The sequence below is a fragment of the Mytilinidion resinicola genome (assembly GCF_010093595.1).
Source record: "Mytilinidion resinicola strain CBS 304.34 unplaced genomic scaffold BDZ99scaffold_6, whole genome shotgun sequence".
Classification (NCBI taxonomy): Eukaryota; Fungi; Ascomycota; class Dothideomycetes; order Mytilinidiales; family Mytilinidiaceae; genus Mytilinidion; species Mytilinidion resinicola.
Window position 1 is genome coordinate 407,910 of NW_022985442.1, and position 16,433 is coordinate 424,342.

Consider the following 16,433-nt stretch of genomic DNA (forward strand, 5'->3'; position numbering starts at 1 on the left):
AGGAACCACCTCCAGCAGGCCATATAAAAGTTAGAGAACAGCTATTTACCACCTAGTTTTCCGTGAACAAAAGCAACAAGCTGACAAGACGAAGGCTCGTTGAGGTGACCCTCGAAGTCCTCTACCACGACTACGCGACGTCTCCCAAATATAGACCCCATCCGACCGACGCTCATACTGTATCTATCCAAGGTTATACACATCCTACGACACAACCTGAAAGGAGCTATACTCGACGCGGTACTCGCTCTAATTACTATATCGAAATTGGCGACGGGCTTCAGCACGGCTTCGCCAGAGCTGCCCAATTCAGCACCGGGGATGTCTGTGATGGTCAACACGTACAATGGCTTGGGTGAACTGTTAGAGAATGTACAAGCTCGGCATCCTCACATATTGGCGGATTTCTAACCCTTTGCTAGGTCAATCAGGGATGGAATGGACAGTATGGGGATATCATCTCTACGTACTGGCAGCAGGAGGTCACGACGCTGGATATTCGCGAGCAAGACTACAAGTTGCACCAGCTCCCTCTGGCGCGGATAAAGAAAGTGATGAAGGCTGACCCAGAAGTCAAGATGACATCGGCTGACCCTCCGATCTTGTTTGCTAAAGGCTGCGATATCTTCATTACCGAGCTCACTATGCGTGCATGGATCTACGCTGAAGAAAACAAGCGTCGGACATTGCAGCGAGGCGATATTGCGTCTGCACTGGCGAAATCGGGCATGTTCGAATTCTTGATTGACAAGGTCCCTTGTGAAGAGGCACGTTGCCGGAGAATTCCCCAGAAATCTCCATCCTGCCCATACGGAGTACGCCAGAAGAACACCGATGACACCTGGGATCATCGGCGGAGAAAGTTCCCACTTTTTGAACACCAACGTTTCGATGTCGATGGCTGTACTGAAGCATTTGAGGAGTCAGGAATCCTCCTAGAAAAGGTCAGCCTTGTAAGGAAATGCTTGCGAGCATCATCTATGCTACCTGGTCTCATTGACTGCGGGAACGTGGATACCGTTGACTACTTTGAAGCACTCGAGGAGTCAGAGCGCTACTTAGTGAGGGCGCGCGCTCTACAGGCCAGGATGAATAGGACATCGTCTTTGTTACATGATATCCTGGCCCTCAAGGCGGTTCCATTTCCCCTCTTGGTAGCAGAGGCTCGGCAAGACAATCTTTCAATGCGAGCTTTGACTGAAATGACGACGACAGCCAAATGTGGCTTACATTGTGGTATTCAGCCATTCCGTACAGGGTAGCTACCTCCACCCCATACTACTTTAGCAGTACAGCTTACTTCATCTTTCAGATCTACTAACGGTTGCGGAAGCGGTCGTGTCTCGCTGTCATCTCTGCAGAAAACGCTGCTTTCATGCACAACCTTGTGCCTTCTAACCTGTCCAATCGTGTTGGCACAAGGGAGGTTGGAAGGATTCGCGAGGATTGCACAGCCAATATCAGGAGGGGTGTCTGCCCTTTCTGGATTCTCACTTGTTGCCCTTCACGATGACCCACAAGTTGAGAAAACAGCTTATTACTCGTATGTCTCATCACTAATGTCGAGGTGGAACGACACTAACGCCCGTTGAAGAGTTTACGGTATCTGGGCTGGGTTTTTCGTCACCTTCATCAGTCTCCAAGCCTATCGAATCAGCTCGGAAAAGCGGGGGACATACATTCTCACATGCATAATTGTCGACGCTCTCTTGGTGGCCGTATTCTCTCTGTCAACCCTCTCAATCCTCGAAATTATGACAGCATATGCTCCGCTGCTTTCAGGTGCCACGGCCTTTGTTGCCTACCAATACTTCCCCAAATGCCCTTCGAAGATACGCCCCGCGCATCTTGCTTCGGATGACGCGGAAGCTGGCATTCACCTACTAGAACGTAGTGCCTCCACTTCCCACGAACCGGTCGAGGGCCAGGCACCGACTGGAGACGTGGCAGCTGTCTTCAACGACGCCGGCCAAGGTCTGCACGAGGCCTTTGATCCCAGAGAAGAGCTCCAGGAAGCAGGCGGAAGTCAAGTTCCGAGGCCTGCTGCGCAGGAGTTGGAGTCGTAAAGATCTTGCAGTGTCATTATGTTGGTTCAGTCGTTCGGTAGCCACAAATCTACTGCGCAACTGTTAGCTGCACCGTGCTCCCACGGGACGAACCGGTGGCTTTAGGTATGTGAGCGTCGCGGGCCTATTTTTTTTCTTTTTGACGGTGTTTGGCATTTGTCATATTGGGTGCTGATTCGCAAGGGTTGTTTTTCTTTCCCGACGTCACTAAAGAGTGAGAGCATCTGTATGTAGTACAGACGAACCACGGGCCGAAGTCTAGACTCTTTGTCTTGTTTTTTCACGTTCTTGCTTCGGTCCTTTGGGATGCGCATTGTGACCTACCTTGATTGCACAAATGGGTGTTGATGTGTAGTGAAGCTTGACAAATCACACGGGCCCACTATATCGGGCGCATTAAGATACAGTTCCCCGGATTTTCTTCGCAGGTGTTATACGCCATTACTTCCGCAGGATCGTCATTGGGCCGGAGGGATGAGTATGCGGGCTTCGGGAGATCGATCTGCCAACGTCCATCTAACCAGCAACCAGTGCATGGTTTTTTGCCTATTGCAGTCGGCCTAAGGATGTAATCTCACATGCACAATACTGCAGGATCTGGATAAAAAGGACGGAAGGATACGTCTACGCCGACTGCCTGCATAGGTTCAGAGCGCGAGTAACACCCCAGAGCATTCGCAAGGTATATTCTAACTGCGGCTGAATCCCACACTGTCATATATCTCGAACACTTTCTCTTCTTCAAAATCTCATACCTCCTCGCTCCAATCTACCCCATCTTCCAGCATCATGTTCGTCCCAGAAACTACTAGCCGACCGCCAGAAGGCATGGTAATGCCACAAACCGAACAACTCGTCTTCACCATCCTCACCCAGATCCCCTTCGCCTACCTTGCTTTCATCGCCCTTCGCAATCTCTTCAAGGGCAACGCCACGTGCCTCCTCTTCTCCATCGGCGGCATTATCGCCAGCTCTTTCGAGCCGTTCGTCGACGTCCTCGGCTTCTGCTACTTTCCCCGCGAAGGCAACTGGATCATCTTCGAGTGGATGAACCGCCCGATCCCGCTCTTCGTGCCCACTACCTACGGCTGGTACGTCGGCGGCATCGGCTACTGGTTTTGGACGATGTTCGAAGAGGATGGTACCACCCAGCGCGATATCTGGGGCATGTGGTTGAAGAGCTGGATCTCGAACCTGATTCTCGAGTACCCCGCCTTGTACATGGGCGTGTACACGTACTACGGGTACCAGCCTTTCACCATCGGCGGCTTTCCGTTGTGGTTTCCGGCTATCAATGCTATTGCGCCGATGGTGGGAGCATCGCTGGTGCATGTCATGGGACCGCACCTGAAAGGTGTGGCGAGAATTGCGATTCTGCCGTTGATTTCGTCTAGTTTTGCGATAGCTCATGGTATTGCGGGGTGGCCGATGTGGATTGCGCTGAGCACCGATTTGGGGTACCAGGTTACGTACCCGGCTGCTTTGGGGACTTTGTCCCTCTTGGTCACCGCGGTTTGGTGCATGAGCAAGCAGTTCCCGGAGGCCGGGAGTGTAAAACTCGAGACGAAGTCGAGGCTTTAGGTCCGAGAATCTTTCTCAATTCTCATTGTCGTCTACTAGGGTGTGTCAAACACGGTGGGAAAGTTCGAGAGGTGCAAAGTGCCGAAGCCGTGAGGCGAAGGATGCGTCTGACTTCGCTATGAAGTAGACGTACGAAACGAAGATCCGAGAGGGTTTATAGAGCCAACCTATGTAGCCTGTTGGCTCCGTTTCTTTCACTCAATGAAAGTCAGCATGCCCTTCATTCATGTATTAGTTATATTCACACTCATGAATACATCGAGTTGTTCCCTTGAGCGCTTTGTATTTCCTTCTCCGCCATTCGACTTCATCCGACTTCATTCGACTTTGAAGACTGGCCATTTCGAGGTAAAGACTGGCACATGATAGATCGAATGCAGCTTTTGTGCTCCACCTAAGTATACCCACAACCGTTGGTGCTCGCCTGTTAAGTGACACAACCGAGGGGGATGCTCACGAGTGGCACGAAGTCCTCGCAATCGCAGCATCTTAGGTCTTGGAAGTGGCTAGCGCAATTACTTGGCAAGCACACTGTCCTTCGATCGCCGCTCGTACAAAGATTGCCGGTTGCTCACTATGATCATATTTATCGATTTCGGATCTTGGTGTCGTGGTACATTATTACTCAAGCCTCAAAGGGGACTCATATCCCGTATTCTTTGTACACCTAACAAGTTGGTTCCGTCCGCGTCTCAGTGCTCTATATATTGTCAGCAATCTCCTTCTACTCGGAGAGACTGATTCAAGAGTTCTTCTCTCAGACAACGACGTTTGACCTGCGAAGCTCACCATGGCTCGGATATTTTCTTTCCCGATCATCATCCTAGCCCTCCTCATCACTTCTTCGACAGCAAGCGTATGCGGAACCACAGACTACGACCCCTCCAAAGTAATTCCTCCTTCCCTGCGTCCCTGCTCCCTCCTCCTTTGATCCTACTAAATACTCCAGTACGTCTGCTGGTACTCGTCCTTCCTCTGCCCCTACACCAACGGCTCCCCCCTCTCATACTGCAATGGAGCCTGCTACTCCCCCTTCATGTACCAGTAAGCCCATCCTCCCTTCACCCCTACCCCACGTCTCTAAACAAAAAACCAGCTGTACCAACGGCACCCTCTACCTCAACACCATCACCACCCTCCCCGTCTCCCTAACCATCTCCAACCCCACGATCCCCGAACTCAACGGCTATCCTGTGCGCGCCTGCAGCCAGAAATTCAATACAGGCTACTACGGCCAGACGTGCACATACTGCCCGAAAGACGTCGTGCCGAAGTGTCCCAACAGCACGACCACAGTCGTATACCCAGAAGGCGGCTTGGTACGTACACCGTCACCCCCATACCATTACCCCTCCTATCACTGTGTCATACGGACTAGCCGATGGCCTCGCTAACCCCCATCCCCAGGACGTCGTCGTCCCCGGCGGCCAGCGCTGGTACGTCGACCCCAGCGGCGCGTTGGGCTTCACCCAGGCGCACTCGGCGTACATCCCGCCTGGGTCTCAGGTGGACGGGTTCCAGGCCTACGAGTCTGGGGCGCTGGTGAATTTGAAGAGCCCTTGGGGGTGGGTCGCGTGTCTGGCGGGGCGGTCGGTGCCTGGGGTCGGGAACGGGTATGAGGTGTTTCAGCAACTGGGGCCGGAGCTGAAGGAGGGGTGTTTTGGGGTTGATATCTTGGTGGGGGCGCCGGAGGCGGGGTTTGCGGTGTGGGAGTATACGTAGAAAGCGGAAAGGGGGGTGGTGTCGAAGTGATGGACGTGAAGGGCGACAAGGGGAGTGTTGTCGATGTGATGGGAGGTGTAGTATATGAAGAGCCTGGAATGAATTCCACGATTTGCGCTGATAGTTTGGAAGTAGTAGTAGAGATCGTAGGAGGGAGTGATACGTCAGCTTTCAACCGGGACACTCGCTGTGATTTCTTGGGGTTGGGAGTATTTGGTAGGAAAGGGAGGGTTTGACCAATTGCATCAAAATTTTGACGTTATGGTGATGGCTGGCCTTGATGAAAGGCGACGAAAAGATTTCATGACTCCCATTGTGCCGCTATTTAACACCTTTAAGCGCCCCATAGACTCTAGGCCGAACTCCGATTAAGGGAAAGTAGGATGTTAAATCCCATAAAGGAACGTGTGGTTGTGAAGAACATCTAGTCTTGTGGAAACAAAGGCCAGATTGTGGGATGATTCAGTTGACTTCGGGCTCAATGCACTGAAAAACCTCGGCTAGGCGATCGTTTGAAACTCTCGAGTCTAGACCGATAGTTTCTCCTTGACAAAATCAGCCGCTTCAGGTGTAACGTCATCGTAAGAAGTATGAGCTCCCGGCATTATAATGCTGGGCTGTCCACAGAGGACGTCGCCAAAGGCGCAAAACGATTTGACTGCCGATGCGTGAACATTTGCGATAGGTTGTCCATTCATTAAATCACCGAAGACGACCTATCGTTGAATTAGTGGAGCCGTTCAGTCATGCGAAACGACGAGACAAATTAGGGAGGCCTCAGAAGTTGATAGAAATCGAGGGATTGAGCTAGCTTACGACGGCCTTGATGCTTGAAGTTACGTTGCTTAGATTCTGGCCGGCGCGATGAATGATCTCTGCTCCTTCGCTATGAAGACTGGTATTAGAAACCCTCTTGTTGCTTGATGGGAAGATCCAGAGTGAACATACCTGTACCCGGACAACACGATTTGCGAACCGGGACATTTTGATGCAGCTAAATTGGCAAGACTAGCTACGGTCGCTGCCCCGTATGTAGAACCTCCTAGTAGTGCGGCTAAGTCTGTGGCAGCGTAGTCCACTCCTTGAACGGCAATGTTCGCAGAGCTGATGATAGCAGCGACGGCACTGAAGAAAGAAGGTCCGACGAGTAATCCCACATTTCCTGGCTGCGTAGCACCTCGACCGAATATGATTGTTACCTTTTTGCAAGGTCCATCGATGAGTTCGTTTCGTACAGTCTGTAAAGGTGGGAAAACATTGATACCTGTCGGAAGGACGGTGTTATTGGTCCGGGTCCCAAGGTACCGTGCAGTAGATAGTGAAACGAGAGACAGAAGGAAAAGTGCGGACTTCATAGCCGCCGAATCATACAATAACAACGGTTGAACACAGTAGCGACGGTGAGGTTTCAACGGAGAGAAACTAGGTCTAACGAACGAGTATGGCTTTGCCAGGAAGCCTTTGGTAAATAGTCCCCTTCACTTTTCATGTGTATCTACCCTGAATCCTCCATGCGCCGTATTCCGTCGCGTTGGCTCCCGAACCCCACAAACTTTGGAAGATGATCTACCATGTGAATGGACCAACCCCTTTCGTGGATCTCGAATAGGTAGAAAGCCTTCTCAAAGTAGACAATGGGGCTAAATTCTGTCATGCATGGTCTCGAACCCAGCAGTGATCAGCGATACCTTTCCTCAAGAACTTTAGCAAGGCGTCTACGAGACTGCAGGTATATCGGTTAGCACGAGTAGATAGGTGAGATATTTCTTCGAAATATCGACTTCGTAGAAGCTTTGTTCGGGTTTTTCGATCCGCGCCACTTGCCCGAGTATGCACTGATTTGTTGGAGCTCCAGTCACCGGCCTCTAGTAGCTGTTGCCCATGGTATCTCTCAACGGCAGTGAAATGTGGCCACCACCGTGGTGGTGAGGAGATCTGAACACAGGGTTCATCTGCCTAGCTTGCGTGCTATTCTGATTTGCAATAGCGAATCACTATGATCTGAATCAGAGGTATTCTTGCGGTCCCGTAAAGCGCCGAGGATCGCCTTCCACCCGACTGTCAAGTCAACATGCACGTGATAGATGCGATTGTCTTCATGTACCTTGAAATATCAGGAAAATGCTTACTCTCCAATCTCCATCTGTCTTAGAGACGCAAACCGATCACAGGGGTTACTAGTGCAAGATGAAGATTGGGCGAAAGCTAGGAAAAGCAACGAGAATCGAACTTCTCATTGAAGGAATTGGTACCGCCTTCAGGGGAGGACTGCTCCAGCACAAATATTTCTAGAGCGGGCGGGGGTTGACACGCTCTTCACGTCGAGACCAGTGTTCAAGCTCAGAGTATCCTTCTTTCTTAAAATCGAGCCTTGAATACAAGCATCTTTGCCGCGGGTCGGCTGGAAAAAAACAAACACTGCCCCTTCGACCGCAATTGAGTTGGAGGTCGCATCTTTCACCAGGCGGGACGCCGGAGAGGGCGGATATGAGCCAAAAGACCCGAATCGCTGATGGCTTCTCGCATTGGAAGCCATATTGGCAAAGTTTACTAGCAGGGGTCTAATTCCATCGCTGGCGGATCGCGAGTGGCTATCTCAGTTTCAAGGGTGACTTGATGATCCCATTGGGAATCCAGTTAAGATCTATAGAGATCATCGAGATCCTACCTTTTATTTTCTGGCTTGTCCGTGTAGTGGTAGGGGACGGGAGTGTTCGTTGTAGTCGAATCTGAAATAAATACTATGTTGAATCCCGAGCGTGAAGCTACTGGGCGAACTGGGCATCGTGTGTGGTATACTGCAGTGATGGGATGGTGTTGGTGTTGATGCATAAGTCTTGAGACAGTCGTTGCGGTTGACGCCTCGGAGAAGGACTCGGAGAACGCGGCTTGGCAGTCCATCTCCGCTAGAGCACTCAATTACATTCCTTCACTTTTCACGTTCACTGTTCCATCATCATCGATCCCATTTACCGGTCATTTAAAATGGAACGTCCCATTCGTATTCGTGGAATTGTACTAATAGCCGCCCTCGCATTGACCAACCAAGCCCGTCCAACTACCCATTAAACTCATAACTCATAACTCATACAACCCATCCCCAACCCCAACCCCACCGCCCCTCCCTCTCCCTATACTATCCCTAATCCACTAAACCCCCTTCATTCCCCTACTTCCACACCTTCCCCAGATAAACACTCGTGTCAAATCGCGGCTTCTCCTTCGTGCTCGCATAGATCTTCCCAATCTCCCCAATACTCAGATTCCACGCCGCCGCATTCCGATGCGAATCAAACTCAAACGCCACATCGCCGCCCCGCGCAGTGCGCACGCGCTGCAGCCCGGCGGGGAGCGGGAGGTAGACCCAGCGGCCGGACTGGGCGGCCACGATGCGGCCTTGGCGGCAGCGCGATTGGAAGCTTTCGGCGTCGGTGCTTGAGCCGAAGACGAGGACGGGCTCGATGGGCGCCAAGGACATGAACGCGGAGAGGGGAGTTGGGGCGGGCATGGTGGGTGGGTGGGGGCGGGTCTGTGGGAGGTTGACAGTTCCTGGGGGTTGGTTGGGGCGATGAGGTTTGGTAGAGTTGCGATGAGGAGAACTAGATGTTGGATGGATGGCCTTGCGAAGTAGAAGGTTTTGAGGAGAGTGGCTTGATATAAGTGGGAGGTAGTTCGAGAGAAGATATAGGAAGCTTAGTGTAGCTATCTTTATGGCGACGGGCTGTGTTGGTAGAGGCTGTGTTAGTCAATTGATCTAGCGAGGCCATTTTCAGCATTTGCAGCTCTCCGCCCCTCAATTGTGTGCTTTGGCGTAGGACGGGAGTAGTTGAGTGGTGAAGAGGCGGTGAGACTGCGGAGAAGCGCAAGGGTCGCCTTGCTGAGCGAGGGGCAGTGCAACACCAACCTGCACCCAATTCGCCCTCTGAGCCCAACTCGATCTTAAACCCTACCTACTGTAACAGATATCCTGGGTATTTGGGTCGGAACCGGCTAGCTGATGGTTCTGCGCCTCTGCGGCGTCTTCTCCTCCGATGCAGACTATTGTCCTTCAATGAGGGCGTGATAGTGACACCACTGACCAACAGCGGGTCTACTGACGCACTCCCGATGAGAGGTAGCTGACCTTGTTAGGTTTGCTGATATCATAGGTCTGCCGCAATGTGCCGAAGAGCTACACTTCTGCGAAATCGGTAAAATCGAGGTGTCTGACGAGCACTAGTTCGAACAACCATGGAAAGAGGCTCTTCAAAGCTATCTCGCTGGCTGAAGACTAGAAAATTAAGTGTAAGTGAAGAAGTTGAAGAGTGAAGAGGAGCTATACAACCTGCTGGAAACGGACTGTTCGATTGTCTGCTGCCATCTACTACAAGGCAGCAACATGTATCATGCCGGTAGCCTATTTGCTGCTATGAACGTTGTTTTGGGTGCTGTCCTATTTTCAATCAAGGCTGCTGACGGAGTTTCTGAAGGTTGCGACTGGATCGAGGAGCGTTTTGACAATTGATGGATTTCACATACTGGCTGGAAGGATATCATGATGGCGGTATAATCAACCACCCGTAGCACAAGGTGGTTCGAAACGGCAATATCGACGTCGCCAATGAGACCTTCACGTGGGTAGCACTTTCTGACCGTCTTTTGGCAATTGCTGAGCTCTATGCGATATCGAAACTGAAGATTGGCTAAGGATACAACGCCCTTGAACGGCGACTGGGAGCAAATTCGCGTCCTTTTTGGTGAAATAGCTCTGGTCTTAAAGAAGCTGACTCGAGCGTCCGCAAACAGCTTTTTAACTCACCGTAATCCAAACAACCAGGCATGTTTTCCCATTGTTCAAAGATCAGAAATGCAGCCCCAAGCACCCTTTCATCCATATCCAGTCCTGGAACGAACAAAGCGTGCCGCTGCAAAGTTCGTCCACGAGAAGATGATCTTGCAGAAGGGATCGTTCGAAAGGCTGAAAAAGAATCCGAGAATGTCTCAGGCGTTATTGGAGTCTGACACCGGTGGCTTGGTGCGTGGGCTCGGTTCCAGGCCTCTTGTCAGCGGGGATTCGGCAATGGGCATAGGTAACGAGTGACGGCTGACGCGCACCTAGCGGCTGGAATCTTCGGCTTATATTTCTCGGGATTGATTGGTCAAGCCGCCCAGTGCCCTCTCAAAACGGTGAAAGGCCTAAGCTCTCGTATTCTATATACGTGGCCTAAAAAGCTTTGGATGCATGCTGTCTCCTTCGTGTTCCTTTTGACCAAGGGACGTTGAACGACAACACGCAGCAATACCACTGTCATGATCTAGACCTTGACTACATTTCGCGCTATTTAGAGGCACAGATCTTCGTGTGTATCATTACGTAGACTTTTCAAGCGCGAGATCGTTGCACAGCGATTTCTAGATGCGGTTAGGGGCACACTTCCCTCCCGCATGGACCGGCCTCTGCCGACGTGTGTGACCTAGCGCCACGAGGCTGAAATGAGCTAGGGGATCTGTGCAGATGGCCCCCAAAGACGGCCTGTCAGTGCGAAGTTTTTGTCGCGCGCAAAGAATCCACCAGTCTTTCGCTGGGTGGCGGAGGCACCAGGAATTCCGAGTTCTACCCTCCGTGTTAAGGCCCCCATCGCACCACTCTCCTGCTACTTCGTATTGCCTGACACGCCGTCAATCCCTCCGTTCAGCTTCAGGAGAAGATGACCCAAATCTTGGTAGTTAGTGCTGCTGACTTTCACCGGTGTTCTTAGCGCCAAGACGGTTGTCTCTGTCGAGGCCTTTTTACGTCAAGGGCGCCTCCGAGGCTTTTCCGTAGCTTTACGCTTGACGCTACCCCCTTGCTAAGAAGCTTCAGCCATAACGATGTGGCTGCATCATGGCATTTCCCCAGAGTCCACACTTTGACTGTGGAAGAAGGCGTCCTTTGCTTAGCGCCTCACGTTGGTTTCTGTCCGATCCACGGCCAGCATCCGCCCTGTGGCGCTGCGAGTGCGCTCATCCTCCCATCCGCCTTGGAGGATGCAGAACGACGCAGACGACGGTTTAGCGGTCGCGCCGCCAGGGCCAGAGGGGCATGGCGGGATGCAAGGCCCAGGGGACGGTCCCTTGGTGGCCCCCTAAAGCGGGTGTGCCCCTGAGCGTGCCGTCTCCCATCACGGCCCGTGCTGCAAAGCTTGGCTACCTTATTCGCACACCGGCCGGTCTGCCGCCATCCCACAACACCACGGCCGCACGTCCCCTCGGCTCCCCTCACGGCACAGACGCGACGACAAAACTTTGCCTTCCCCTTCCTGACGAGCCCTGTCTGTCCTGTCTGAAGAGGACTTTCGCGCCGCTCCTGTTTAGCGCTGACCCGTCCTCGACTCGCTCTGCTGCCTGCACCCGTCCGGCCAACGCTTCGTCATGCCTGCGCTATCGTTCTCACTACGGCTGCTAGGGGCTCCGAAGAGAGAGGCATGAGGCGTAAGAGGAGGAATGTGACGAGAGACTGTCACCGTGGGAGTCGCCGTCTCCAAGAACGATTTCTGCACCCCAAGAGTTTCCGCGGGCTCATGGCTGCAGGAGTCAAAGTCATGTCTATCAGCCCAAGTCTATCAGCCCAGGCTCCCATCACCCAACGACGATGCACAGCTCAGCCGATCGCCCGCACGATCAGATGGAAGCGGGCTGCTCAACGGCGGTGGCTGACCAGCCCAAATTTCCCCACCGCCCCTTTACGAGTGTGTTGACGCCAACATTCTCGGCGCTGTCAGCGACTGGTGCACGCTCATGTCGCCCGTTTCAGCGTCCTGCGCGGCATCGCGCTCGCGAGAGCGCTCCCGCTTCCGTCTGGGGAACGTCCAATTGCGAGCGGCCGGTGCCCTGGATCCGTCTGGGGCCTACCACCCACGCCCTGCCTCATGCGGGATGCCTTGACTAGGCTAATGCAGGAACCAGAATACGGGCTGATTCAGAAATGTGGACAGTGCCAGCACTGCCGATCCGGTGATAATCAAGCACTCTCTTAAAACCTGCGCATTCCTGCTCGTCGTCTCCGCACATGTTGATTCTTCCCTTGTGAAGCCCTACACTCGTTTACCGTGCTTTAGTTTTTGTTTCTCCTATCCTAATTGGTCCACATTTTTTAATCCCCCCAACCCATCATGGTGGCTGCCGCTCCTTACTACGCGGCTGCGTACTCAGCTGCTGTCACTGTCACTTCGATCGTGAAGCATGCTCCGACTTCAGTTGCTTCCAGCGGAGCTCCTGTTCCTTACCATAATTCTACCGGCATCTATGGCACCATCTCTGCCACCACTCAGTGGGTGTACGAGACCGTTACGGTGTGCCCTTGCACCGATTCACTAGCCTCGCTCCCGACGCCTGTCTGCACGAACCCCAACGGACCCTACGACAACCCGTACGACACCTCTTCCTTGCCATTTTCATGGCCGGGCCTGCCGACCGCTGGGCAAACCACTCCAGGACCAAAGCCGACTCCTCCATACCCTTATGGAGGTAAGAATGGGAACTCCTACGTAGCTCCCGCTTGGGTTCCCAAGGGTTGCTCTTCTCTAGTCCCATCACTCCCGCAATCCGACACCAACGGCGATTCTCCGTGGGGTTTAATCGGTTACCCACATCTGTCTATCAGCCTGCCATGCACCGGCGAGGTCTCCCCCACTCTTCCACCATTTCCCACTGGTACTGCCACCGTCACCGGCAGCGCCACAGGCACTGGATCCATCTTTACGGGCACTGGAGCCATCTCTACGGGCACTGGGTCTATCTCTGCGGGCACTTCTGCCACCGCATCGGCTACGTCAGCTTCTGCCTGTGGTAAAATCCCGGATACTGGTGTAACGCGATCCTACGATTTTCACGTTTCTTACCAGACCATTGCGCCCGATGGTGTGAAGAAGAACGGTCTCGTTGTCAACGGCCAATTCCCTGGTCCTCTTGTTGAGGCTAACTGGGGTGATACGTGAGTATTAGGTATTTTCGTATCTGATTCGGCGCATAGACTGACAATTACTCAGGATTGAGATTAAGGTTACCAACGACCTCCCCAACGAAGGAACCGCTATCCATTTCCACGGCTTCACCCAAAAGGGTACCCCATGGTATGACGGTGTCCCAGCTGTTGCTCAGTGCCCTGTTGCTCCCACCAAGGAGTTCACCTTGACTTTCCGTGCGGACCGTTACGGTTCTTCGTGGTACCACAGTCATTACAGCGCTCAGTACGCTGGCGGTGCTCTTGGTCCTGTTGTCGTTCATGGTCCCAGGACCGCGGAGTATGACATTGATATCGGCCCAGTCCTTGTCTCTGATCATTTCCACCAGGATTACTACACGCTCATCAACCAGACCATGCAGGCTAACTTCCCGCCGTCCAACAACAACTTGATCAACGGAAAGATGAACTACCCTTGCGAAAACACCACGCTTCCTTGCACACCGAATGCTGGTATCTCCAAGTTCAGGTTCCAGTCTGGCAAGAAGCATCTCCTCCGTATCATCAATACCTCTGCTGAGGGTACCGAGAAGTTCAGCATTGACAACCACACTCTGACCGTTATCGCCAACGACTTCGTCCCCTGCAAGCCGTACACCACCAACGTGGTCACTCTCGGTGTTGCGCAGCGTGCTGATATCATCGTCGAAGCTATTGGAAAGCCAACCGACGTCTACTGGATGCGCGCTCAGCTCGGAACCAACCGCTGCACCCTGAACGACGGTGTCTCCCCCAACGCTGTCGCTGCGGTCTACTACGAGGATGCCGATGACACCACTCTTCCCGACACCAAGTCGGACGTCACTGCCGACCAACTTGCTGTCTGCAAGAACGACGCTCTCAACACCACCGAGCCCTACTGCCCGGTCGGCATCGCTGCCACCCCGGCAACGACCGAGCAAGTCGACATCACCTTTGCGTCCAACGGCACCAACTTTGTCTGGTTCTTGAACAACGTCACTTTCCGCGGCGACTACAACGCGCCCGTGCTTCTACAGGTCAACCAGGGCAACGAAACTTTCGAACATGACTGGAACGTTCACAACTTCGGCTCCAACTCCTCAGTCCGCGTGATCTTCAAGAATCACGCCCTTCTCGGTGGCCACCCCATGCATCTTCACGGTCACGACTTCCAGGTTCTCGCTGAGGGCTTCGGCGACTGGGACGGCAAGATCGTTAACCAGGCTAACCCCACCCGCCGTGACACGCACATCCTCCAGAACGCACAGGACGCTGACACGCCTTCTTACGCCGTCTTCCAGTGGGAGAATGACAACCCGGGTGTGTGGCCGTTCCATTGCCATCTTGCGTGGCATGTGTCTGGTGGCTTGTACATGAACGTGTTGGAGCAGCCTGAGGAGATCAAGGCGTTGAAGTTGGACGATGACAACTTTGAGGGCTGTAAGACCTGGGACGCCTTTACGAACAAGAACATCCCAGATCAGATTGATTCCGGTTTGTAAGCGTTGCGCATCGCATTGGATGGGTAGAAGAAAGAGTAGGCAGTAGTTGCGGGCGGGTTTCTGGCTTACGCGTTTCATGAGTAACTGAGTTGCTTCAGGGAAATTTAGGGGCACGGTATTCTTATAGGAAGCTTGTCGACTTGTTCGTTTGGTAAAACCCAAGTTGGAGAGTTTGTACAGCAACTGCGAAGATCTCTACATAAATCTAATCAGCCGGCCATGCGGGGCTGGTGGCTATCTAAAATGGGGATGCTGAATGATATTCCCACGGCCGTTTTATTTGGTGCTGTCCATACCTGCGGCTTGCTCCTCCGTCCACCGCGTCTTTGAGCTCATCCTTCGCTTCACTTGCTCCAACGACCCTCCCATCATTTTTTGAATTACCATTCTGATCCTCCTTCCCCAAATTACCACCACTCACGAGCCTGTATACCAGGTTATCTCCCTTATCCCCCACAGATTAGATCACCCCCTTCCGTGACCATCTTTCAAACCTTTGGACCCCTTCGCTAGCGCATGCTTATTTTTGGCACCCTCATCTTGGAAGCGATGCTGATCGCTCGCGTACTGGAGGGATGCCGCTCCTGCCAATCGTGAAAGAGTGGGATTGCGACAGGGGCGGTCCTTGCTGCTGGGCCGTATTCCGAGACGGGGACGCTAGAGGGGATGGGGCTTAGGCGGGGTTTCTCAACCTCGAGTCGTCGTTTGTTCGAGCCTTTGTTGTCCTAGCTATCTTCGTACACTCTGGCTTTGGGGTTGTGTTATTTGAGGTAGAGGTCATGTGGATTGTTTGGGTGGACAGGGTACTCTTGATGAGGTGCGGGCGGTATGGCGTTGATGTGGGTGGAGAGGAGGACTTTCACGGTGATGAGGATGCCTTCCGCTTTTTGCTGAAGGGTGCGAGAGATGCCCCCGCTTCTACTAGCGGCTCTGCGCTACTATCTATGTCTCTAGTCTGTCAGCGATGAAATAAGTGGATTGAATAACACTAAATAACTTACTGTAAGAAGAGTCTAGGGTGGCTATTTTCGCTCTAAGACGTTGAGATTCAGCGCTGAATGGCCCTGTGATACTCTGAAGGCCAACAAGAGCTCTTGAATATGTTTCTTGAGCCTTCGCAAACTCTCCTCGCTTTGCGTACAAATTTCCCATGTTCTCTATCGTGTTGAGCGCTGGCTTGTGTTTTTCCACGTTTTCGTGGCCAAGTGCCTCCTCGTAGCCTTGCAGCGCTCGCTTGTACATCTGCTCCGCCTCGGCCAGCTTGCCTTGGCCCGCGTAGAGAAGGCCCAGGTTGTTAACTGTGTTGAGCGTTGACGTATGCTTAGGACCAAGTGCCTCCTCGTAGCCTTGCAGCGCCCGCTCGTACATCTGCTCTGCCTCAGCCAGCTTGCCTTGGTCCGTGTAGAGAAGGCCCAGGTTGTTAACTGTGTCGAGTTTTGACGTGTGCTTAGGACCAAGTGCCTCTTCCGTCTCTTGCAGCGCCCGCTCGTACATCTGCTCCGCCTTAGCCAGCTTGCCTTGGATCTTATAGAGATTGCCCAGGTTGTTAACTGTGTTGAGCGTTGACGTATGCTTAGGACCAAGTGCCTCCTCGCGGCCTTGCAGCGCCCGCTTGTACAT

The 16,433-nt window shown here is 52.9% G+C and overlaps 7 protein-coding genes across 7 annotated transcripts in view; 4 read left to right on the plus strand and 3 right to left on the minus strand.

Annotated features, from left to right (window-relative positions):
- Positions 1–422: 422 nt before the first annotated feature.
- BDZ99DRAFT_342623 (CCAAT binding transcription factor component) lies at positions 423–770 on the plus strand (the record flags this gene model as incomplete). The annotated part of the gene is made up of 1 exon (XM_033714393.1): positions 423–770. A coding segment is annotated over one exon (348 nt), but the record flags the coding sequence as incomplete, so codon positions are not given.
- Positions 771–2,478: 1,708 nt separating this feature from the next.
- Positions 2,479–3,864, plus strand: BDZ99DRAFT_460937 (uncharacterized protein). The gene has a single exon (XM_033719504.1). The coding sequence runs from the start codon at positions 2,856–2,858 to the stop codon at positions 3,645–3,647; it is 792 nt and encodes a 263-aa protein (XP_033579134.1). The 5' UTR covers positions 2,479–2,855; the 3' UTR covers positions 3,648–3,864.
- Positions 3,865–4,032: 168 nt separating this feature from the next.
- On the plus strand, positions 4,033–5,225 carry BDZ99DRAFT_412734 (uncharacterized protein; the record flags this gene model as incomplete). Its single annotated transcript, XM_033716661.1, has 4 exons — positions 4,033–4,536; positions 4,597–4,691; positions 4,744–4,966; positions 5,055–5,225. Coding segments are annotated over exons 1-4 (588 nt in total), but the record flags the coding sequence as incomplete, so codon positions are not given.
- Positions 5,226–5,896: 671 nt separating this feature from the next.
- Positions 5,897–6,724, minus strand: BDZ99DRAFT_383645 (cutinase-domain-containing protein; the record flags this gene model as incomplete). The annotated part of the gene is made up of 3 exons (XM_033715341.1): positions 5,897–6,085; positions 6,186–6,255; positions 6,318–6,724. 3 exons carry the CDS (start codon positions 6,722–6,724, stop codon positions 5,897–5,899), a joined length of 666 nt encoding a protein of 221 aa, XP_033579136.1.
- Positions 6,725–8,538: 1,814 nt separating this feature from the next.
- BDZ99DRAFT_383847 (uncharacterized protein) lies at positions 8,539–8,877 on the minus strand (the record flags this gene model as incomplete). The annotated part of the gene is made up of 1 exon (XM_033715352.1): positions 8,539–8,877. The coding sequence occupies one exon, from the start codon at positions 8,875–8,877 to the stop codon at positions 8,539–8,541; it is 339 nt and encodes a 112-aa protein (XP_033579137.1).
- Positions 8,878–12,499: 3,622 nt separating this feature from the next.
- Positions 12,500–14,813, plus strand: BDZ99DRAFT_518033 (uncharacterized protein; the record flags this gene model as incomplete). The annotated part of the gene is made up of 2 exons (XM_033725246.1): positions 12,500–13,320; positions 13,376–14,813. 2 exons carry the CDS (start codon positions 12,500–12,502, stop codon positions 14,811–14,813), a joined length of 2,259 nt encoding a protein of 752 aa, XP_033579138.1.
- An 859-nt stretch (positions 14,814–15,672) lies between these two features.
- BDZ99DRAFT_474392 (FabD/lysophospholipase-like protein) overlaps positions 15,673–16,433 on the minus strand; it is a gene marked incomplete at both ends in the record, with an annotated part of 4,236 nt that continues 3,475 nt past the window's right edge. Inside the window, 2 exons of the mRNA XM_033721899.1 lie at positions 15,673–15,755; positions 15,815–16,330. Coding sequence (XP_033579139.1) covers positions 15,673–15,755; positions 15,815–16,330 — 599 coding nt within the window. The remainder of the gene's footprint in view (positions 15,756–15,814; positions 16,331–16,433) is intronic.